This window comes from Triturus cristatus, chromosome 7 (genome assembly GCF_964204655.1).
Source record: "Triturus cristatus chromosome 7, aTriCri1.1, whole genome shotgun sequence".
In the NCBI taxonomy this organism is placed as follows: Eukaryota; Metazoa; Chordata; class Amphibia; order Caudata; family Salamandridae; genus Triturus; species Triturus cristatus.
The window spans coordinates 826,671,309-826,695,910 of NC_140590.1; the positions used below are offsets into that span (position 1 = coordinate 826,671,309).

Consider the following 24,602-nt stretch of genomic DNA (forward strand, 5'->3'; position numbering starts at 1 on the left):
GCTTGGCTTCTAATTGAGAGGACAATCTATCATTGGTTGAATTGGACTACCTTTATGTGGGAAACAGAAAAAGTTTTTCAACCTTTATTGCTACTCATTTTTGACTTTTGAATTGGATTAGAGAAATAATGATCGAGTGTGCTCTGGTGTTTTATGGTTAAATATTGTTTTGGGTATGAGACCCTAGGAAAAACATACCCTGGTGGGTGGGTATAGCAACACTATAGGAGCACTCCAAACAAGTATTGTTAAACCAATTAACTTAGACTTAATTTCTTCAATAGATGTGCAGGTCTTTAAGCAAACCCACAAGACTTTGGAAGGCATTTGAGAGGCGTCAGCCTGAAGGAACATTTATTAATTTTTTTCATTGGCCAATCCACCTCTGTCCAAGGCCCGGTACTGGTGAGACTGTAATGAGGATTTTTCCATGTGGGTTGCTCCCTATTTGGAATTCACTGCATTCCGTATAAAGCACACAACAGCATTTCAGAATAAGAAATATTTATTTGCACAGAGTAAAGAAAAAACGTACAGAAAAAGATTTTATGAACTCGACATGATAAACAGCAGTGCAGCCCCTTAGTATGGAGATTATAAGGATGTTCATGTCGGTGAAGCGCACGATATTGAATGGTGCGAGATGGGCTCTTGACCCACCACTCCCCCTACTGTTTTCCAACGTGGCTGCTTCATTCTCATCCGAAAATGCTATTTTAAGGCTTAAAACTCTCTGGATCCCAAAAGGGATTCTCCAACCTATCCCAAACCAACCACCTTAGTATGTTCTCTACCCAAACGGTGGTTACTTTCCAAAGGCGTGGGAATGATGTTTACAGAATTCTCTTAACTCGCCTGCTCTTAATCTCTTCTCCTAGTCGTTCCGGTTCATAAGATTAGTTAGGACTAGATCTGTTACCTCCAGTGACTACTACAACTACTGGTGGCTCTCTGCAGACCAGCACCCTGCCCTTCGTGCTGTACATGCCTACTGTTGATATGGGCATTACTGTTGTCAGTGCGCCACCCATTACCTATGAAGCATTTGCTTCCATCAAGGGAGCTGCCCTCAAACTAAAGCCAATCGGAGGAACTTCTTAAGTAGGGGTTGGGCACACTGATGTGCAGGCACTCGATATCTGCCTTCCTAATAAAGCAAAAAACTGATCAACAGAGGCCATGGTAAACAGGAAGGGGGGGGGGAGCCTCTTGTATGGAATATTTTATCACATACATTTACCCACTGAGAAGGTGGTTTTATCTGTCAGTCATTTGCTGCAGGGACTAACCCTAGGCTCTACAGAGGATTCACTGCTGCCTTACTGAATTCTAGCATGTTTGGAAGCTGCTACACAGTGACCTCTAAGTGAGTAATTATCTTTAACTGGACAGAATAGTGGTTGCAGGCTGCACCATTGGTCTTGTCGGCTGACTTTAAATGTTGGTCATTTCAATCAAACTCAGGACAGGGTAAACTGTCAACCAATGAACGCCCGGGGAGGGGTGGAAGAGGACATGAGCATATCCGAGGCTGCAGCTGTAGCCACAAGACAGACTCTTGCTGGCAGACAGAACAATAAGAAGGCTTGGACCCTAGATGGCGATGTGAATAAAACCCTGCGACATAATGAGACGGGAAGCGCAACAAACAGTGTAGGCAGGTGCCAGGTTGCTACTGGCGTGGATGCGAGGACTGCTGCTTCCGACAGTACTGGATGGCATCTAATGCGGACCCAATATCACAGTGCTTGGCTTGCAAGAGGCGTGTGAGCCAGCCACCCTCATCTGAGAACCCCATGGACAGCATTTGGGAGAGGGACTCGATCAGGCGAGGTTCGGCCTCTGCAAAATAAAGAAAAAGACCAATTAAAATGCTGACACTCTAATCTGTTAAACCATTCTGATACACCTAGGTTAGGTACAAGTTACCTAAAGGCATACACTAAAATAAGTATACCTCTGGTTTGGTTAAAGGCTCATTTAGGTAGTAGACAAGTTATTTGTACCAAAAGCAGAAACCAAAGGGCAGGGGAGTGTAAACCTCACCACCCTCAGAATAAACTAAGGCTTACCCATTCCCTACCAAACGTGTTGGGGGTGTGGTGTTTACCACCCAGACATACCTGGTGGTAAATGTGGGTAGATGGCAGCCTCTCGCAGACCAGTGGGTGCATCCTTGGGTGGGCTGCAGGCCTGTGTGGTGTCAAGTGAGCATGCCTCCTCGGACTCTGCCTGGCGTAAGGACTGCAGCTCTCCCGTAGAGGGGTCAACCTCCTTAGAGGACAGATGAGTCCAGTCGTCGTCTCCGCTGGTATTTGGGCTGCTACTTTCAATTAATTCCTGGGGGCAAGAACGGCAAGAAAGAAAATAAGTTAGGTTTCAGAACCTAGAATAACGAACACCTTTTTAAATTCAAGCTACGGAACATCTTGGGCATTAAAACTTTAATGTGACTATTTATGTGTCACTTGTGGTTGTTCACCGATTTAGGGAGAATCAGAGCAGCCGTGTTTGAAATTACATTTTATTCTGCAAAATTTTGTGAAAAATTGGCTTGTATCTTAGGTGACCTTTAACGCAGGGCATGCACCGCATCTAAAACATCTTGCAATATACTAGCAAAAGACAGGTACGATCAGACATTCTGTGTGAACCAGTCAGCCGCAGGCAAAAACATTGTGAAATTGAGTCATTTGTGATTTTTAGAAGATTGCTGATGCGATTAAAATTTCGCTTGGACCCATATTTAGTGACCCTGCTTTTAAATAGAATGCAGCCCTGAGGCTTTATATTCCAGTGGCAGATGGACCTCTGGGGAAACCCTCACATGGCACGATTTACAGGGGTTTCTGGTAACAGGCAGAGCCAGCTATGTCGGTTGACCCACTGATGCGATTAAACACAGATCACAAGGTATGTATCTTTTATACAACATATAATGGTGGGCTCTTAAAATTCCCTCTCCACCCCGGGCTTTCTCTATCCACGACATTTCAGGTGGTTTAGTAATAACTGTGCAAGTGTTTAGCACCGACCAAACAGTAATAGAAGAGATTTTCAAACAATATTAGGGATGAACACATCTGATAAATTATGCATTTTCAGACTAGAGAGCACCAAAGAGCCAATAGGGGCAACGTGCATGAAAAATACTGAAACGGGGGTGCTTTAAAAAACACCGCAGCAACCCTACAGGTTTCCAAGAGGTCTCTCCATTAAGAACAAATTTCTAATGACACCACCGACCAGTTACCACTGATTTGTGGAAAGGAGTGAAAAAGTAATCTTTAAATGAAGTACAGAAAAAAATACCGGTTTCCCACCTGGGAAGTAGAGAGAGTGTGGAGGATTGCTGAGAAAAGCTTTAAACCAAATTAACTGGGATTTCAAATATGCAGCAGGAGACACAGACATGCAAACTGCAGGCAATAGGAGTCCAGACTGAAGAACCTCTATCTTGCCACCAGCAACTAGCAGTTTAAACAGCAGCCATCAAAGCAATTTCACAATCTTTAGGGAGATAAGCAACATGTATACATTTTAAAAGGCCTGCATTTAGGGCGAGCGTGCAAACTGTCAGGTCCGTACCGGCTCAAGTGGTTTAGGGGAGTGCAGTGCGATATGTTGAATCCTTTCTGCAATGGAGTCCTCCGTGTCCAGAGAGGCTTCCTGATTCAAGCCCCCATGCTCCCCAACTGAGTTGTTGGGCTGAGAATCCTTGCCCTGGGATTCATGTTGGCTGCCTGCATTCTGACAGCCAGGCTGAGCACTGGAGCCTTCCCAACTGGGCTCTGTGTTCATGCTTTGCGGGGAGTCCTCATCTTCGGGCTGCTGTGAAAGGGTAACCTTGCTCCTCTTTCCACCATGTTCCACATCAATGTCCACTTCAATACCTGTTCGAAGAATCAAAGTAGCACAGAGACGTTTAATTGCAAGACTGTAGAAGCATAAGATACAAGCGAACCCCCAAAACAGTTCTAGATTTCACCAAAAGCATGATTAAATTGGGAGGCAGGGGGGGGGGGGGGGACGGGAGAGAGGGTAGGGGTTCAGGAGGTGTTCATGGGGAAACCTCCAGGCTAGACGAGAAGCAACCAGTTTACTACTCTCTACCACAAAGCAGTAAATATTCCTTTCCTAAAGGAAAACAGCAGGGTTTATTTAAAGTACCTACCCAGGGGACTCAGCATGGCAGCCACACTCTCACCGACGTTCTTCAAAAAGTCAAAATTGGCATCCTGAGCTTGTTCACCAGTGGATGTCGCTAAAAGGAAATGTGGGATGATGTTATGGACAACAAATACTTTGGAAATGTAGTAGTACCATGCTCTACTTTATGTCTTGGATGTAATAGGATTCGTTTGCTACTGCAGTTGAAAGGTTAGTTTTCTATTGCAGTTGAAAAGGGAGTTATTCGTGAGTGATCAGTGAAATTCTCGCCATACCAACTAAGCTACCTATCTACTGAGTACATCACTGCCATCCCAAAGGCAGCACCCATTAACAGTAACTGCTGCCGCCAAACAGGTATTCTGGTTGTCCAGTCAGTTTATAAACAGTTGTTGGTTTTTGATTTTTGCTGCAGTCAAATACCAGGCTGCCCTCCTGGTCACATTTGCAACAGTCAAACTACAGGCTGGGGTCCCTAATATACGTTAACGTAGTCAGATAAGACAGTACTGGCGTGGAATTTAATACAGTCATATGTTTTTCTTGGAGGTAAAACTGGATGCATGTACCACAAACTGTTCCAGTGGATTTTATGGTGTTCACATCACAGATACTCTTAATGATCAAGTGTGCAGGCAGCACTCAGCTAGTATAATCACAGCACCTCTCAGTGGCCTTGGATCAATTACAACCAGACTACAGGCAACCTATCAGTGGGAGGCTGCTATAGTAAGTCAACAATTATATACTTTACTTCATGTACCACAAAAGGCTTCTTTCAACAGCAGCTGTGCTAAAGGGCATAGCTTAGTCAGTGAGATTTGGGAAGTGGGAATCTAAAATTTCCCAACACAAAGGCAGCGGGCTGCAGAGTGTATGGGTGACATGGCCATTGGTGGTAATGGACTGTTTTCACGATGATCAGGGTCAGTACTGATGTTCATTAGGAGGGCCTCTGTCTAGAGCTGCACAGTGGGGGGAAGAACAATGGGTTGTAATGCTACCTGAGAAACGGCCACTGGTTAGACTATTTGCAAACATTCCTCCAATCGCATTTTGGGTGTTTGATTGCCAGTAGTATGCCTGGGAATCTGAAATTGGTGCAGATTTCCAATCCTTTTACTACCAATGTTTTTGAATTCCAAAAAGTAGCAAATTTGCCCCAATTCAAGGAGAACTTAAGTGAGTGTGGATTTACTTTTTTTTTTATTTAACAGGTCATTATATGAGATATATATAAATATTTTTTTTAGACTCGTCCAAAAATATTACTACTAGAAAAGCAGCATCAACAGAAACATGGCAAAGCCGCCTCAGGGCTCCCAGATCAACTAGCAAACCAAAAAGGCATTTGGGAGGTGTTACACCCCAAATATCCCTAATGAAGCTACAACCCTGCCCATCCCACTTCTGCCTGGTATTTCTCCATGGCAACTCATGACTATGGTCACTTAGAACTTAGGAGCCTGGTGTCCCTGCCCTAGCATCACTTATTTTAAATGTATTTTTGTTTCACACACTTTTATTTGTCCAGCTACAGGAAGCCATGATTGTGGAGTTGTCAAACTGGTGCATGTGGCCAGGGTCCTTTGGTTCTAGTCCTCTCCTTTTACAATCATTTTATCAAGTGACTAAGGGCCCCATGGACTAAGCTTGGGTCTCAAATAGGAAAGACGTGCGGAAAATAGTAGGACAAGTTGAGCCATGGGTATGAGTTGGCTCTAAGATTCTGTGCACGAGCCAATGCTTGAAAATATTTGGCATGTATATTTTGCAAAAAAAATAATATAAAAATATGAAACAAACTCTTCAAAATAGTGTATTTCTTTAATGTACAGAAGAGTTTCACCTTAGTATATCAGATTAGTCCACTACATTGGTCTGACATTAAATAGGATCGTTTTTAGGGAACAGTCATGCTCGCCCCTAAACTGCAGTGCGATTAGTGAACTAAGAAGCAAGTCAATAGTCATGTAAATCCTAAACGTGGCCTAGAATCTTATTAAAGATGGAGCAATATTATAGTCTATTAAATGAAACATAAGAGGTGCTCGTACAGCCCACATTCTGAACGTACTTATTTAAAAGCGTCCTCGTGATAAGAAAAAAGGAAACTCTGAAATAAAATGTACGGGTAAGATCACACAATTTGGATAAAAAGGGAAGATGGCATGGATTCCATTTTGTTCACAAAGTATTCACATTTTGAAATCCCTCCCGAAGCTACGTGCCACGAAACGCTTGTAGGTTACAGCTTGAATAGTTTCTTACCTGACTCGGCTGATGTATTCCGTGGGCCGGATTCTGGCTGTGCCTGACCTGGGCATGCAGAGGCTCCTGCTGGTGCTTGTCCAGGGCACTGAGCAGAGTTGAAAGGGTCATTGAACATCCAGGGCATATGCGGGAACCTGTGGAATCCCATTGGTGAAAAGCCACCCCTCATCCTTCGCATGAAGCCATTACCAAAACAGGGTGGAAAACCCTAGAAAGGAAGACAGAGTTCAAAGTTTAACAAAATATCATAAACATTCTAACGGGCATAAGTTGAAGCACTCACAGATAAACCTAGCAACCCAAGCTAGGAGTCCGTTGTGATAATCACTATTGCTCACAAGAGCCTGTAGGTGCCATTTGGAGCTAGTGTGGTCTTTGTGAGAAGCCTCAGTGAGGAGACTTACACTGGTGTCTCTTTTTATAATGTATCTTTCTTTTAAACAATATTTATGTATATCTTTTTATTTCACTGCTTTCAGTAAAGCAGGCTATGCCTGTATGTGGCTCTCAGCGGGTCCGTCTTCACTCTCTACTTCATGTTCTCTGTAACAATAGACCCTCAATAGCTTAGCATACTGGAGACAAGAAACCTGGAGCAAAAATGATTACAGTCCTCAGGGTTGCTTTAGGCATCTTAATCCACAGGAGAAAACAGTTCTTACTGGATTCTCTCCAAAGTAGTGTTTGGAGGAAGGAGAAACCTGAAGTGACCTCCCAGAGACCCCGGATGATGAATTACGTGAGCAGCGGGTGGCAATTAATGTATCTGCAGACAGAGCACATACACAAACAGGAAAAGACCCATTTTGACTTGGTGCACAGTGTTTACTCCAATGGTTTATGCACACTCACCAAAAAGCCATGTTTTAATACAAATCCTATGCACTACAAGCATAAACAAGCCAAGAAAGAAAACAACTAGAGTCATTTACTTGTGATGTACCAGACAGGTGTATGACCACTTTAAGAAAGTGGAGCATCAATGATACTGCACAGCTAAAGTCCAAAACTAGAAGCGGAGCTTCGATCATTTCTGAGCAAGAACCAGTGTTCAAAAAGAAAGCGCCTGCAGGTTTTAAAAGAAGCTCCGTTTTATTTACATTAGAGCACTGTGATACAGGTTGCCTTTGGCTAAGTTCTGTGCAAGCATCCTCAAGAGGATTGGGCGATCATGTTCTCCCTAATCTGCCTTGTGTAGAATAGATGTACACGTTCCCCAGAAATAATGTATAAGTGTGGTATTAACTTATAATAAATGTTGTAAGAATATTGCAATAACTTTAATTTTAACTTTTATTTAATTTCCCACACAGTGCTGGCAGGCACGAACCTCTATCCCCCCCCCCCCCCCCCCCAAAAAAACATATGTTATTACATTTTTGGGAAAATAAATAAAACAGTGAAAGTATAAACACAATGAACATATCTAAGGCCCAATATGTTACAATCGGGACAGGGACAATGATTGGTATCAATAGCAAACATTTAGACATATAGGCAGGAGAGTGGTCAAAAGCCGCCAAGAAGCATATATCGAGAAGCATATTGTAAAAATGTCAACTCACAATAATATCCGTGTATCTACTATCAAATTGTGCGTAATAATTGGAAATTGTACATAAATCTAGTCGTTAAAATAAGTGAAACATACTATAGAATGGAAACAGGAGGAAAAGACCTTTTGAATGAAGTCAACAAGGGGAATCCATTGGGTCAACTATGTGAAATCAGCGAAGAAATAGGAAAGAGGAAAGAAGATGGGGTAGCGAGGAAGGGGTGTACGCCGTGGGGGATTATGTGTTATGCTGAGAAGGAGTACGCCGGCTTACGTGTAGTAAATAGAGTGGCGAAGGAGAGGCCCTTAGGTGGAGGACACAAATCTATCAAGAGTGCGCCAAATCGATTGGGAAGGGGCAGCTGGGAATGAAGCGTTACATTTTTATGTGTTCTTCTGAGGTAAATGACCCAGGCCCACCATGTGTGAAAGGAAATGTTATTTAGTGCTTTCCATTCTAATAAGAGGACTTTCATGGCCACTATCACCAGTAAGTCTAATAGAGCTAGGTCTTTAAGTCCGGTGGGAGGCTTAGTGTATATGGGCCCAACATTACAAGAGTCACGGTGAAGGGAAATCTCACACTGAAAACCGCGAAGAGCCATTTGTGAACCTTTGGCCTGTAAGTTGATATGTTCTTGCATGACAGGGTTGCCAAGATTAGATTCGATCAAAATCAACTTGAACATTCTAGATGGTGTCAAATACAGAAAATGCGTAGCGTAAAACCGAGTCAAAGTCAGGGACGGGATCAGTTTATTTCCAAGAAGATTGTTGGAGGTTTTTGGCCAGTTAGAGTCTAGTATGGGAGGAGCATCTAGAGTTTGAAGATACTGAGAGCACCGTTTCTGAATGGGAGAGGGATGTGAGATGTGTAATAATTGTTAGATGTTTGATGCTAAGTGGCCACCTCTGCTAGCTTGCTGAATGACCGGAGACAGACCAGAAGGCAGCAGTGTGTCTAATTTAGAGAGATTTGCTTTAATTTTTAAAAAGCTACAGAAATCCAAAATGGATAAACAGCATTTCTCGTGAAGTAAGGCTAAGGTAAGAGGGAGGACATCAGCAAGCAGGTCGAATACCATGTTTGATGCCTTTTGCCGCTCAGATGGGACCAACTTCGAAAGATACCATTGTTGCTGTTTTAGGGTTTTTCCACAGAGAGGGGTGAGGATTTAGTTAGAATATGGGACACAAGTTTACCTGTCATCTTGAGAGCTTGAATCAAATCAAGAAAGATACGGATGGAGTGAGGTAGCACCAAAGTAGGCATTGTCAATGTCGCAGGTAGCAAGTATGGAAAGATGAGATAATGTTCCACCATAAGCCATGGAACAGATACAGTGGTGTGGGTGTCAAAACAGCATGCATCACGTGCAGTAAAAAACGCCTTCTGATGGTTATACCAAATGTGAAGACCGCATTCACCCAACAATTATGGCAGTCAGAGCTTCCTCATTCCCATTCTGGGTTTCTTGTTGGCCCAAAGGAATTTCGAGGATAGCTTGTCAACTGAAGTAAAGAAGGATGTGGATAAGCGTAGAGGAAGCATAGTGGAGAAGAAATTCACAAGACGCATGACCATCATTTTCAAAGTTTCTAGTCTCCCCGACCACAACATGAACTTGAGACCAGGAGGATAGTAGTCCTTAATTATATCTAGAGTTTTCTGTTCACTGAAGGATGATTCAGCTACATTATTGGAGAACCAGATACCTAAATATGTTATCAGTTTTGGTTGTCATTGAAGGCTGGATTGTCCAATACACGAGGAGGGGCAGTGGATATTTAGGGACATAATCTCTGTTTTCTCTCCATTTAAGGTGTAACCTGAAAATGCTGCAAATTGTTGAATTAGTGCAATAATTTTGGGAATCGTTATGTTGGGGTTTTTCTGAGACAATAATTATAACGTCAGTATAGGCAGATGTTTTGAATATGAGAGATCCAAAGTGGACACCCTTGATATCAGGATTGTCATTAATCATGATCATTAGGGGGGGGTCTACTGCTAGGAGAAATAGGAAGAGGGGGTAGGGGACATCGTTGACAGGTGCCCTGGTGGAGGGAGAAGGGGTTAGAGAGTGCCCCATTTATTCCAATTCTGGATGTGGGTTCAGCATATAAAGAGATAACCAGTGAAAAAAAAAGTAACCTAAGTTGTATCTGTCAAGGGACGCCTCAAGAATGGCCAATATACTTTATCAAATGCCCTTTCAGCATCGAATGCAATAGCCACAGTGGCCATAGATTGGGGAAAGGAAGCTTTCTCGATTATATGGCAAAAAAGGGCTCGTATTGTCACACACTAGTCTGCCTTTAACAAACCCAGATTGTGACTGGTGAATCCGTTTAGGGATCAGAGACTCTAACCATTCACCTAAGTGTTTTGTGTCGATTTTTGCCTCCATATTCAGGAGGGAGATGGGTGTTTAATTTTTGGAGTCAAGATGGTCCTTTACCTCCTTGGGAAGGACTACTGTGGTAGCTTTGGCTGCGAGTCGGTGACTTTGCCGGAGTTGATACAATGTCTGAATAATAATTCCATAGGTGGCAAGATCAAGTCAGAGAAGGTCTTAAAGAAATCTATGGGGAGACCATCAGGTCCTGGGGCTTACCCCCGGGGATGAGTTTAATCACCTGTACTATATCTTTAGTTTTGATTGGCTCATTGAGGGATATTTTCTCTTTATTGGAGAGATTTCATGGGTATATTTTGAAGGGAGGTCGCACATAATTCTTTTGAGGCCGAAATCTTAGGGCTGTATAGAGAGGCATACAAATCAGAACGATTTCTAAAATGTCGGATGTTTTGGTCTTAGTAGCGCCTAGAGGATCTTTCATCACAATTGTAATTAAGTTAATTCATTTAAATTTTAGGTAAGCTGCAAGAGATTTGCCAGCTTTATTCCAATAGGAGGTTTTTTTTTACCCTTTTGGGCCTCAACTGACAGATTTGCTCTTTTACTGATAATCGAGTTATACTCTTATTGGAGTCTCTCGATTACTTTATTCAAATTGAAAAGAGAAGTGTTAATGTCTTTGGTTTGGACATTCAGCTTATACAGAAACCCCTAGTAGTGTACTTCAGAGCATGCCACAGGTCTGTATTTGTAGCCCAACTGTCCATCAAGAATTCCATCTATGGGTAGATTGAAGTCTCCCCCAAATACGCTTCGGCACACCAGAATTGGGGGTAATCACCATTAGGGGCATCAACATTGATGCCATAAAATTCACCATCCCTGTGCAAAAGCCTGACAATGGCCCGTCTTCCATCATTGTCCTGCTCCACCACAATCAAAACTAGACAAAGCATTTTGAAATTTGTGTTATCACACAAAAAAAACATTTCAGATCGCGGAGGAGCAGGCCAGATCAGAGATTGAACCAGTACGTAGGGATACATCATGTTTGTGGCCAACCTTAGTTTCTTGAAGGAAGACTATATCTCCTTTAAGATCACACTGCAGTAATCCAAGATTTTACTGTGTTTCACTGGGTGGTTAAGGCCCTTAACATGGAGAGAGATTCCTTTTAAGTCATGCATTTTAGAGAGGAATGATGGTGTGTTGTGCAAGCTGGAGAGCGGATGCCTAAACGAATGGGACATCATGTAGTAGTATCTAGTTTTGGTGGCATGTGCCACATGGCGAGAGGCGTAAGAAAAGGAGGAGGAAACGTGGGGGGGGGGGGGGGCTAAAACAAAAAACCCTTCTATTAAAAGAGAGGGAAAGTCCTATGGGACGAGGTATGGACCTAAGAGGCATTGGGGGTGGGAGGTCAGAAAGAACTCAATACGCCAGCAGGATAGGGACCTATAAACATATGGAGGAGGGCTGCCAAACAAACAGGCAGGAGAGGCGGTCTCATTGATACATAAAATTAGATGATGGATTTATAAGCCATGGTGGATATATTATAAACCTACAAGAAAACACATTCCATATCCACAGAACTTCACTGAAAGCAGATAAGCAAAAGGCAATACAAAGGAGAGAACACGAGTACTAGGAATCTGGTCACTCATCAAATGTACATACAAGAGAATGCATCCTATGAAACGCTAGGTATATAACAAATATAGCACCATTGCAACATTTTCTAGGACAGCAAATATTGAGATGGTCAGGTAGCCCCATACCAAAATCTATAGTCTATAAAAAACGGAGTAACCAAAAATCGTGCATCTTAAAGCAATAATAGGCCAATTCGAGAATACAAAACAGATTATGTACAGTTGTAAAACCTTCTAGATTACGACATACAGAGTGACCAAACTGTAAACTGACTAACTAAAACTACTAGCACAACAATGTAAAGGATACACAGTAGAATTTGTGAAGATAGGTAAGCCATAAGCTGCACCCCAGGCTGTGCGCAGGACTCGGTCATGTCAACTGAGAAAGAATTTAAGCTCTTCGAGAACAAATGTATATTGGCGGTATGTATACTCTAGTGCCACTCGGAGAATACATACTGCCAATATGAAGGTCCGCCTGCCCTATTTAAATGTAGGCGGACCTTCAGTTTTCCCACGGCAAAGACTACTCCGTCTCTGCAGAGGCCAAACTTCTCATATGGCCCTGAAATGGCTATATGTCCGCTCGCCCAATTTGGATAGGCAGACATGTACTCATTACTGTCTCTTACCGACAAGTAAAACCTGGCATTAGGGAACAATAAAATAGTTATAATGCTCCCCCCGCCATGGGAGAATACTACCATGGCATGAGAAGCATTTATATATATATATTTTCCCAAAAAGAATTCCTCTGTGCTACATTCTGCAGCCCCATAGCACAGAGTAATATGCATTGCAGGAACCGCTATCAAGGCGGTTCCTGCAAATGCTTTTATTAATGACCACCTGCTTGGCAGTCATTTATAAATCAGGTGGGCGGCCTCTCCACCATTGGGACGCAGTAATTTACTCCGTCCCCATGGCTGATCCACGGGCAATCCACCTTGAAGTAAATCAGCCCCTTAATCAAGTTTGAGGTAACTAGCTAATTTTAACAATACGAGCTAAGGAGCAATAGGGGTGTTAAACCCATCTAATCTCTGGGGCACCTGCAACGAGAGTCACTGCTCAGGTTTTTGCAGGATATTTGTCTGCTAAAAGAGCCCATGAGTACGGTCTCGCTAGAAAAGAACCTGCATGGGTAGTACTAAGTAACTGCTGCCATGGCTGTGAGCAGGTGCACAGAACGTCCACTGTATGCTCAAATCTCAATGGCTGTGAACTAAAGCACCTCACAACCATGGATTTTTCCTAAAGGGACCTGAATACACTTCTTATGCAACACTTTGGTCCAGAATAGAGTCAGTGAATCGCAAGGTACTGGCTTGGAAAATGGACAAATATATATATTTATTGTAGTTCTGTCCCACATATCTACCTCTGCTTTTAGTTCAGAGCATATTCAAGTCAGTGCTAATATTAGCATATTAGCCATGCCACCCCTTTCTACTAACAATTTCAGAGACTCCTGTTCACAGAACCCATTTGCCCTTTGCATCTTTCATGCCTTTTGTAAGTACTGGAGTTTTCGCAAACCCTCAAACAACCCACCACACATTCTGCAACAGCTTGCCCTCCAGCTTCCCCGTGGTGCTCCACAGTTGCATCATTTTGAGAGACACTGGATTCCCAATAACTCCTCAAGCCTTTTCAGTAAGTGGGCAGTTTCTCAGTTTTCCTGAACCCCTCCGCATCTACCGGTTACGCATCATTTTAACAGTCTCATTTTATAGTCCTTAGCCCTCCTACCCTACCCTTTGCATGAGTGGCCAATGCTCCCATTTTCAGCATCTGTCCACTCACCAGCATTGAAGGAAACATGACCATGTGGTGCTCCTTGTGCAGGCCCTTGGCTTGGCAGGTGCTGCACAAGTCATAGTCTGGGCATATTGTGCACTTAAAGCGGTTGCCCACCACAGGACCATCGCAGCCATCGCAGATCACATTAGGGTGCACCATGTTTGGTGTTCGTTCCTGGTTACAGTGACCATGGAATTCACGCTTGCGCCCTTCCTTCTTCTCTGCAGCAACAAACAAGAAAAAACAGGGTTAGTGGATTAAAGACCTGGTAGACCACACCCACCTTTAGATTCCATCCATGACTCACCTTTGATATACACACAGAAAACATCCTTTGTGTAGTACTCTGCCATCTGGAGCTCCTCATCGCTCGAGAAAGCAATCAGGTCACCGTCTCCATCTGCAGAAGTAGGGGGGGGGGAAGAGTACAATCATTCAATGGGAGGACCTTGAAGATTTCAGTACCATATACAAATGATCAAAACGTAATGGTGCAGACTGTGCCTCACCTCCCCGCATATCCATACTTTGTACCAATCCACACATTGCATAGCCAGCCAAGCGTAAATCCCCACCTAGGGCCCACCAGCATATTTTATCCTAAGGATCCGACCCTTGTCTGCAGTCTTTCTTGAATAGTAGCCTTTCAATCCCCCACACTCCTGCCACTGGTCCATGTTTAATTATACACTAACTGATGCTCCATAATCTAGCAAATGCCTAATGGACTTAGTCACTGTAACAAAGACTGCCTAATCAAGAGACACCATGTCCTGAGTATTTTATCTCATGTACTTCTTCCTCTTGCAACTAAGAGTCCTCCCTTTTAACTACCTATTGTATTTATGCCACTTCTGTCATTGTAACAGTCATGACTCGCTTTTCGTTTCTAGCAACAATGACGTTTTTAGTGTGCAAATTATAACCAAAATAAACTTTTAGCTCCCCAAAATGATCAAGCAATTAATGCATTATTGCCATGCTCCAGGCTGATCATTTTCTTCATTAAAATCGTTCACTGAAGTGCCCTTCATGACCTCACCTACTTAGCTCAGTGTTTGAAAACTGAACAGAACTGGTTCGAGGAGGGTTTTATGGTTGCATAACAAACACAAGTAAAATTGGACACCCCTTTCAATAACAAACGTTGGTACAACGGGTGATCCCTTTGGAGTAGGAGGTGGATTTGTAGGCGATGAGGATGATAGACCTTTTATTCTGCGGTTGGGTGTGGAGCAATTTTATTATCACTTAACCTGGCCAATATTTGTAAAACAATCAGCTCGTGTACAGAGCAGGAACACAATGTTCGTGAGCTCTGTAATTCTGCCAGCAAAAACGATGGCTTCGGTGTTAGGACAAAGTCCAGCTGAGGCATCATGGGAAGCAAACCGATCAATAGGTCAAAACTGGGTGTGCAATATGTACACAACATATATCGATCGGCACAGGTAGTCCTCCAGTCCGACCGAAAGGATGATCCAGGGAAAAAGTTCATGGGCTACAACTCAGACTGAAAGGCATTTACCGAAAGTAAGAAGGGTGAAACCGTGGTCTTTGGGGGTAGCAGCTCTACTGGGGTTTTAAACACTGGACTCGTTCGCCAGTCACCACTATAACGTGAAATGTACTTTGACGCACATAATAAGGCTTACCGTTTCTTCTCGGGACAAAAGCACCTCAGAAGCCCACTGCTAAGAACTCCTATCAAAATGCCACCCTCTGCCTCCACTTACATAAAACGCCCAAAAGCAAACAGCAATTACATCTCCCTTCCAGCATTCCATCTCACACACACCCTTGCCTACTGTTTGTAGTGCTCCCTTATGATGCGGACACCTTAGGGAACAGGTGCATGGCACAGAATATGAAGGACTTTTTTTTCTTTAATCGCATGTTTGTGACTAGTAGTTACTGAAGTGGTCACCTATCTGCCATGGCAGCTGTCACGCGTATTTACATGAAAGCACACCTGCTGGTCTCGGCCTCAGCCGACCATTCCCTTCACATTATCAGTGCCTATGAAATTGTACGCTTACAGGTGGAGTTATTTAAGAACCTATTTTTGTTTTACTTATTGGAGGTGTTTAAAAATGTGCACCATGCAGTTTTCATCATCAGACACAGCACTTTACACGGGAGTAGACATAATAAAAATGTACAATTTACAAACTATACTATGTACCAGATCACTAACAAGTCCGACGTTTGAATATCAGGCTTCTTAATGTAATGTATCGTTGGTACCTTCGTGATTAACACAGGAAAGTTTTTTTTCAGCTCATCTTTAACTGGTGTTCTGGCAGAAAACGAGACGGGATAAGTTTAACTCATGTGATGTTCGGCCCCTACCACCTTTAAAAACACTATAACTCCGAAGCAGACCTTTGTCCTGTGTGAAGTGAAGCCACAAGACAGTATTGGCTGTATAGGCAACTGTGCTGGCAGGCCTGCCTACACGTCACAATAGTGCTGTTCGCCACAAGCCAGGACTAGATGAAAATGTTACACGACACGAAGCCTCTTGAGACCTAAGCACTTTAAACATTACATGTTCCCAAAATCGCCGTGTGAATCATCAAAATTGAGAGTTCCTTAGTGCAGATCCCAACCAAAACAAAGCACACGGCAGAAGGACTAGGGTGAGCCCACCCAGTGTACCATGTGGTAGGTATACAATATCTGAAACTGCCCCCTTACCTTTGTAATACATCTGGAAGGTCGTCCCCCGCAGGCCTTGGAAGACCTCCGCCACCTTCTTGTGCAGGTCCTGGTAGCTGATGGCAATGCCCTCCAGATCCTGGAGCTGGAAGCGGCGCGTCTCCCTGTGCACCTCATCCTTGCCCAGGAGATAGGCCTTCACCGTCACCCTCAGCGCCATGGCGGGGCAGCGGACGCTCGGACTGTGCGGAATCTTCGGGTCTGGAGGAGGGTAGCGTTTAGAAGAAGGCAGGACGCTCAACTCTCAGAACTTCCGTATCCTAACACCCGGGTTTGTGACGCAGCAGTGAAGTAAAGTCCCAGTACACAACCTCTCAGCGTCAGGCGGTGCGCGAGCTCTGCCTGCCCTCGGTCCCGGACGCTCCTTATAAGCCTTGGTCTGGAGGTGGGTCCCGGGAAAGTCCCGCTCGGTCTGGACAGCCCTTCTAGCTCCTTCTCTGTGTCCTGCAAGTCTGAAGGCGGCCGGTTCGCACTCGGCCTCGCCCAGAATCAGGAGTGTTGTGCTGACGTCACGGTGACACCGCAAGGGGGATCTAAACACACGACCGGCCAGGGTTTGTGCCCAGTCACCATGACGAAGATGGTTTACATATCTGGCCTGGCTAATTAATATTAAAATATTCCTGTTTTGGCAGAAACTGCTGCGTCTGTAGGTGTCTGAATAACGGAGAAAAAGCGAAGCTATTTTTTTGCAATTTTATATAGTACCAATTTTTTCCAGTTTTATATAGCGCGAACTCGACCCAAAGGCGGTATTGGAGCGCTTTACATGAACACCAATTACTTTACACTAGGACATATTATCAACCATTAGAAGTGCGAAACGACAAATCGGCCATGTTACAGGAGCGAAGCAACCCCCCTCCCCCCCTAACTCTTTATGGAGCCCTCGGACCTTAAGGGAGCCCCTACTTAGCCTGAGGCCAATGAATATCTGTGAGATGTGGGAGATTCATGGGCAGGCATTATTTTGCGTTTCCTCACTGCACGGTTAGTATTTGGCCCTAAGACGGAGGTCCTCTCGGTGCATCTGTGCAGAAGCTGGCCAACCTCATCAAGCTGTCAGGAAAGCACTTTGCCAACTTTAGCCTGTCCCAGGGTCGGATTGGTTAGGGGGGCAATGGACGAGGAGCCCGTATCCGAGTTCCAGCTGTGGGCTGCTTTTTTGGGCAGCCTGGGGGGCAGTCTGTGTTGTTCGAATGCAGGTGGGCGTCCATTACCTCCCTATAACCAACGGGGTGGAGGTGTCACTCCCTTTCTCTCGCTGGGCCGGCCCATTAATGTATGCATATTGAGCGGGGCTAGGAGGCCAGAGCAAAAGTGGCCTCACTTGTTTTCAGGTTGGTTTAACCAGTGTATACTAATCCGTGCATTTTTTTGTTTTATCTAATGTGGTAAGTGACAAGATACCACAACGAATCCAAACTTCCATGATTAAGAGTGTTTATTCATTTGGACTTCATCCACGACAATGAGCATCTCGCAGGCAAGAAGGTCGATCTGCAACTGTCATTGCAGATCGAACCCACCAACAGTGTACACTCCAAGCATGGAAAAACATAGAAGAACAATAGCATTCTGTTGGAAAACCACACTCCCACACTGAAAGGGTGGTGGTGTTCTTCCGGACACACTGTGGTAGCTTGGCTCGAGTGGTCAGGAATCAGGCTCCGTGCTAAGCATACGACATACCCATACAATAACCATGCGTGCATCCGTTCCAAAAACGACTCTACACCGTAAAAATTATGAAAATATCTGTTTATCTTCTTTTTCTCTTAGTTGCTGATTGGATAAATAAATAACAATCACAATATACAAACTTTTTAAATAGTGCAGGACAAATAAATACTGGCTTAATGATTCAATAAATAGGGGTGATCATAAATAATGAAGGCATAAATATAAGTGCAATACATACAGGCAATTAAATATCCTGAGGCAATAAATACTGTAACCCAATAAATATTGTGCACCAATAAATACTGTGGACCAATAAATACAGTGAAGCAATAAATAGGTTAAATACAATAAATACAGTGCCCCTAATAAATAATTAAAAGCTGACAGTGACACTCATAGAATCAGATCACATTTGAATTCCCAAGGGCTGATTTGGCCCAGGCACAGCTTGTGGGGATGTGGAAGGCCTGAGGGTGTCTACTCCCTGGCTTGGACAAGGCTGAGGCCTAAACTGAGGTAGATCAAGGGGGGAATACCAGAGACCTGGCTCTCTCTCTCCACACAACCTCTCTAGATTAGTCCCAGCTCACCCCTGGCACAGTCAGGTTGGTTCCAGCACCTCCCTAGCCCCTTAGAGCAGTCTCTCAGGTCTCCACAGGGCCTTAGGCGCCCTCTACTCCACTTACTGCCCTTTTTCTGATGCTCCGACACCGCTGGAGTCGTGTCGACGCCGTGAGGCGGTTCCGGTTCGATGTCGGCGGCCTCGGCACAATGTCAGTTCCTGACGACGCCGGTAGGCGGTTCCGGATCGATGTCGGCGGCCTCGGCTCGATCTCGACCTCCGATTCGATGGCGTCGGGCAGTCTTTACTCGATGTCGACTTCGGGCGGCTCCGGTCCGATGGCGACCTCGGATTCGATGACGTCGGCCGGCCTTGACTCTATGTCGACTTCCGGCGGCTCCGGAGTGCGATCCTCACTCCCGACCTCCGGTGCTCCTCTCCTTAGGTTTCCGGCGACTCCGGAGTGCGACCTCCACTCCCGACCTCCGGGACGATTCTCTCAGGTTCCGGTGACTCCGGAGTGCGATCCTCACTCCCGACCTCCGGTACACCTCCCCTCGGTCTCCGACGACTCCGGAGGGCGGACTTCACTCCTCCGATGACGCCGCTCACTCGACCTCGGGTGACTTCCTCCTCGACCTCTGGTATTCCTCACGACCTCTGACGGCGCCCTCTCTCGACCTCTGGCGGCTCCGGGTACGACGTCCGCTTTCCAGTCGGCGCCGCTTCTCCACCTCGGGCTCCCGGTCTCAGGCTACTCGACGTCGGACTCCAGGGAAACCAGTTTCCAGGTCAGGATCTTGCTGTTCTCGGTTTCTAAGGCCTGTTCCTGCTGTCCAGGTCCTTAGGATGGGTTTTCTTGCTTCTTCCCACACAGGGCTCCAGGCTGGGCTCAGTCAGTAGGGACTAGTATCAAGGGTGGGTTTATGGACCCCACTCCAGGCACAAGTTTCCACCCCTGCTGCTTCACTCCTTCCTCCTTCAAGTTTCTGCTGCTCACTCTTCACCAGTCAGGTGCCAACTGCCAGCTCCAACTGCCAACTCTCTGTCTTAGCTTCCCAACATTCTAAACCGCCTCCAACTGTCACAGGGTTCTGGAATGTTCTGGAAGGTGCTAGTAGGTTCCAGTGGGTGCTGGTGATGTCACAGGTGGCCACCATTTTGTGCTCCAGGCCCTCAGACAGAAGTTTCAGGGGTAGCTAAAATGGCTCCCTGAATCTGCAGCAACACGAAAAAGTCTGGTGGTTCCCAAAAAGGAAAAATTCAAACAGGGTTTGAGGCAAAAGTGGGACAAAATAAATAATGATGAGGAGGGACCACCCAAAGGGCTGACAGGTCTAACACATTCCATACAACATAGACGAACAATAGCATTCCAATATTACATTACAGTACAAACCCACTACATTTAAGTACAGTTACGAAAACATGCCTCTGACAGAAACCTCCTCCCCCCTTCTTTTTATAAAACTTCGTCGAAGCAGTGTTTTGCGGAAAGGCAATATGCACACGTGGGGGCCACTTTTTTTAGCGTGCCCGGGCAGATTTTGAATCCTAATCCAACCCTGGCCTGTCCCTCTCTTGTCTGTACACAGACATTTCCACTGATTAATTTTGGGATCAGACATGGCATTGGTTAACACCTTTGAACATTGAAGTAGACTCCGCTGGTATAAATTACTTGGCACATAAATCTGTAATGCGATCCCAGTTCAAAAGATGTCTCTCACGCACCCTAATATGCAGACTCCACGACGCAGGGATCCAAGACAAGGCCCTCAACTGGATCTGCTCCTTCTTCCCCGGCAGAATGCAGCGGGTCAGACTCCCCCTTTCCTCTCCGACCCTACACCTACCACCTGCGGAGTCCACCTCCCTCAGCCCTACACTCTTCCACATCTACATGGATCCGCTCGCCCCCATCGTCAGAACCTACGAACTCAACATTGTGTCATACGCAGACGACACCCAACTCATCCTCTCCCTATCCAAAAAACCCAATACCGCCAGACACAATTTTCGAGAAGTCATGCAAGCCGTCGCCAAATGGATGAACAACAGCTGCCTACAACTAAATATTCAATTCAAATCATCTTTATTCGAATTTTTCAAATTCATAAAAGCAATCACATATATGCAAATCCAAGTATAAAAACAAATATATATTTATACAGTACACAATATGTGGTCATAAATTATTCGACATTAAAATTATTTCAAGGATTTTCCATTGTTTTGCGAACATACGTTACAACTCTCAAAAAGGTGCTAACACGAAAAATCAATTCATAAGTTTCCAAGTTAACCAACAACGCATAAGACGGTTCTAAAGAAAGTGGTCTTTGTTTTTTAAAATATGGCAATAAAAACCATTTAATGTATTTTTTATAAAATTTACAAAAGAAGAAAAAGTGTAGATCATTTTGTGGACTCACTCCGTCACAAGGACATAACATATTTACTGATTTTGAAGAGAAATAACCTAAAGGAAAACATAATAAAAATCTGACAGTGCCAGCCCTTAGGCGAAACAGTAGTGATCTTTCCCAGTTTGTCATTGGCAACGAAAGGTATAGAGGGATTGATTGTCTGTGTAAGTCTTTGTTTACGTAGACCTGGACAGTTGATTTGGTTAATTCTACTGCCAGTCTCGTATTTCTATAAAGTGCGTAGAGTGCAAATTTAATTTCATTTTTATCTGAAGCCTCAATTTTGGTGGGATCAGTGAAAAAATGACTTTTACCCACGCTACATAGTATCTTAAAGACACCAGCAAGCCACGGGATTCTCAACCCTTTCTCACAGTTTAAACAATCTCTTATAATTTCGTGGGTTAGAGAGGCCGCCGTGTTCCTCCAAATTGCCAGCCAGAACAAGGCAGGTCTTGTTGCCATAAAATCTGTTATATAGTGCAAATTCAATTCGCAATGACAGATATACTCCGAGGTGGCAATGGGGGCTCCGAGGAGTTTCCGACAGAAACGGTTTTCCTCGGTTTGAATACTGGGAGTTTTAACCAATCCCCAAATCTCAGCGCCGTAAGTTGCTACCGGGACTCATTGTGAATTAAAAAATTTTAAAATAGCTTTAGTGGCTCCTATTTTCTTAGGCCGTGGGAGACTGAGAACAGAATTGATGGCTTTTGAGAACTTGCTCGTGGCATGGGCCAAATGCCCACTCCACGAGCCGTTCGCAGCAAAAACCATCCCTAAATAGGGAAAAGTATTAGTAGAATATAACTTAACAGTTCCCACCGCAATCGCACTAAGCTGTCTTTTTCCTGGTCCACAGGTCATAATAAAAGATTTTTTAAAGTTTACTTTGAGGTCCAATTTATCCATGTACTGTACAAAACTATTGACCAAAGTGCGCAGGGCATTCGGGGTGAGACCCATGAGGACCGCATCATCTGCGTAAAGCAGTGTTGGTAAAGGTCTCCCCCGTATTTTTGGGACATCCATAGTGGCTAGTTTTAAGGAGTTACTTAATCCGTTAATATAAATAATAAACAGCAGGGGAGCTAAAACGCACCCCTGCCTAACTCCTTTTTCCACTTTAATGGCCCCAGAGGTTTCCCCCATCATCCCAATCCTTACTTTGGCCTTTGTGTTAGTATGCAAATAGGCCAAGAAATGTACAAGGGGGGCGTCTAAACCATAATTTAATAGAATTGACCACAATTTTGACCTGTTTACATAATCAAAGGCGGACGATAAGTCCATAAAGGCTAAGTAAATTGGTGACGACCTAGCAATATTATATTTACCAATTACTAAATTTAGATTTAAACATTGCTCTATCGTCCCAACCCTACTTCGGAAACCCATTTGACATGGGTCCAAAACACCCAATTCCTCTGCCCATGTGTTTATTCTATTATATAGGACTCGTCCTAGTATTTTCAATGTGTTATCCAAAAGAGAAATAGGTCTGTAATTTCCTGGGTCTGTTCTCTCCCCTTTCTTATATATTGGTACAATTATACTTGTGGACCAGGTGTCAGGCATGCCTGCCAAATGTATACTATTAAAAACATTCGTTAAAATCGGTGCCCAAAGATCAGGTTTCCATTTAATTATATCTATTGGGAAACCATCTGGCCCAGGGGCCTTGTTGCCAAGACTTTGTCTAATAGCCACGATCACCTCGCCTAGGCTAATCTGTATAGAACATAGTTGGCCGTGTGTATACTCATCATTGGCTGTTGCATCCATAGCATACACTTTAGAGAAGTGATATTCCCAACAATCACTCGAAATGATACAATTAATTGTGGATAGTTGGTTTCGCATGTTACGCATTTTTTTCACTACCGGCCAGAAGGTGGATGCATTCCTTCCTATTGCAGCATCAGAAAGCTCCTCCCATTGCTCTCTCAGGATTACTGCCTTGCGTACTTCTATTGCAGACTTATATTCATTTCTTGCCACCCTAACCTCCAATTGGGATCTTGGTTTTGCGTTCAATGCTTTACGTAAGGCCCTATTGGCAACAGAACAGTTTCTGTCAAACCACCTAGGGTCTTTACCTATACTATGGTTGGGCACAGTTAAAAACGTTTTTATAATTGTACATAAACTGGTAAAATCATCAATTATCCTTTGATTATTCCCATCTAAGGATTTGCATGAGTCAATTAAAACTTGATACTTATTTATAACATGCTCAACCACTTTTCCACTATCAACCCCCCTCCATTTCAACCTCAAATTATTTGTGGCGGGGCTGATGTCTCTGGCGCCTGGGAAACTAGTAAACACTGGCAGAGAGCCCAATTTAATTTTAGCCACTAGTGCATTGTGATCACCAAAAGCAGTTTCCAAGACCTCAGCTGTTACGAGGCGATCAATTAGCTCAGATGACATAAAAATATAGTCAATAGTTGAGCTGTAATCTCTACCTCTGAATGTCGAGACGTTAGCAGCTGTGGAAATATAGTTTATGTCCATTACGTTAGTTATAGCATATTCATGAATAAAACAATCCAATTCTGTTCCGCGTTTTAATGCGCGGTCATTATGCTTATCTCCTTCTATTATCTTGGATTTGGTAATTTTAGCATTAAAATCCCCAGCTAAAATGATCCTATTGCCTCTACAGTTATCTGATGGTTCAACAATATCCGATAAAAATTTAAAAAGTTGTATAAATTTTTTATTTGGGATCGAATAAAAGTCATTGTTATAAAAATTAATCACATAAATGGGTGCCTTCCCTTTATATTCGATAACCTGAATATTAGGGTTATTGGTGGGTATTAACTTTGTACTACAGCCTGCTGTTATCCTAACACCAATCAACAGCCCACCCTTAGGGCGGCCATAATCATTCTTAGTTGAAATCACACTGTTGCAATGAAAACCTTCCATCTGGAGATCGATAGTAGCCCAGGTCTCCTGAAACATTATTATATCTTTATCCTGTAGTATCCCTAGCCAGTTAGAGTCCGACAGTCTGGGCTCTAGCCCCGCGACATTCCAGCTAAGGATGTTCAAGTTCGTATTGGATGATTTATCTGAAGGAGGTTTTACACTTTCTCCAGATTCCATCCCCATACTTAGAAATCTGTTTCTGGGCTTAACGGTCCCATCGCTACCATTAGTGTTTCCCATTACAGCAGTCCCTGCATTATTTATTTCTGCAATTGACATACATTGTATAGTAGATGCTACGACTGAATCTATAATTATATTCCTATTTTCCAGAGTTGGTTTGGAATGGCTATAAACCATCTGTTTAGCTCTACCATTATTCAATATCTGTCCCTTCCGCTCTCTGGTTGGCGAATCAGTAGGAGCTATGAGTCAATCTAC

General features: G+C 43.9%; 1 protein-coding gene across 1 annotated transcript; it reads right to left on the reverse strand.

Moving 5' to 3' along the window:
* Nucleotides 1–487: 487 nt before the first annotated feature.
* SQSTM1 (sequestosome 1) lies at nt 488–17,035 on the reverse strand. Its single transcript, XM_085617755.1, has 8 exons — nt 16,524–17,035; nt 14,131–14,223; nt 13,827–14,044; nt 6,442–6,652; nt 4,175–4,264; nt 3,589–3,893; nt 2,124–2,340; nt 488–1,842 (listed from the first exon to the last, which is right to left on the reverse strand). The coding sequence occupies exons 1-8, from the start codon at nt 16,702–16,704 to the stop codon at nt 1,673–1,675; spliced, it is 1,485 nt and encodes a 494-aa protein (XP_085473881.1). The 5' UTR covers nt 16,705–17,035; the 3' UTR covers nt 488–1,672.
* Nucleotides 17,036–24,602: the final 7,567 nt, after the last annotated feature.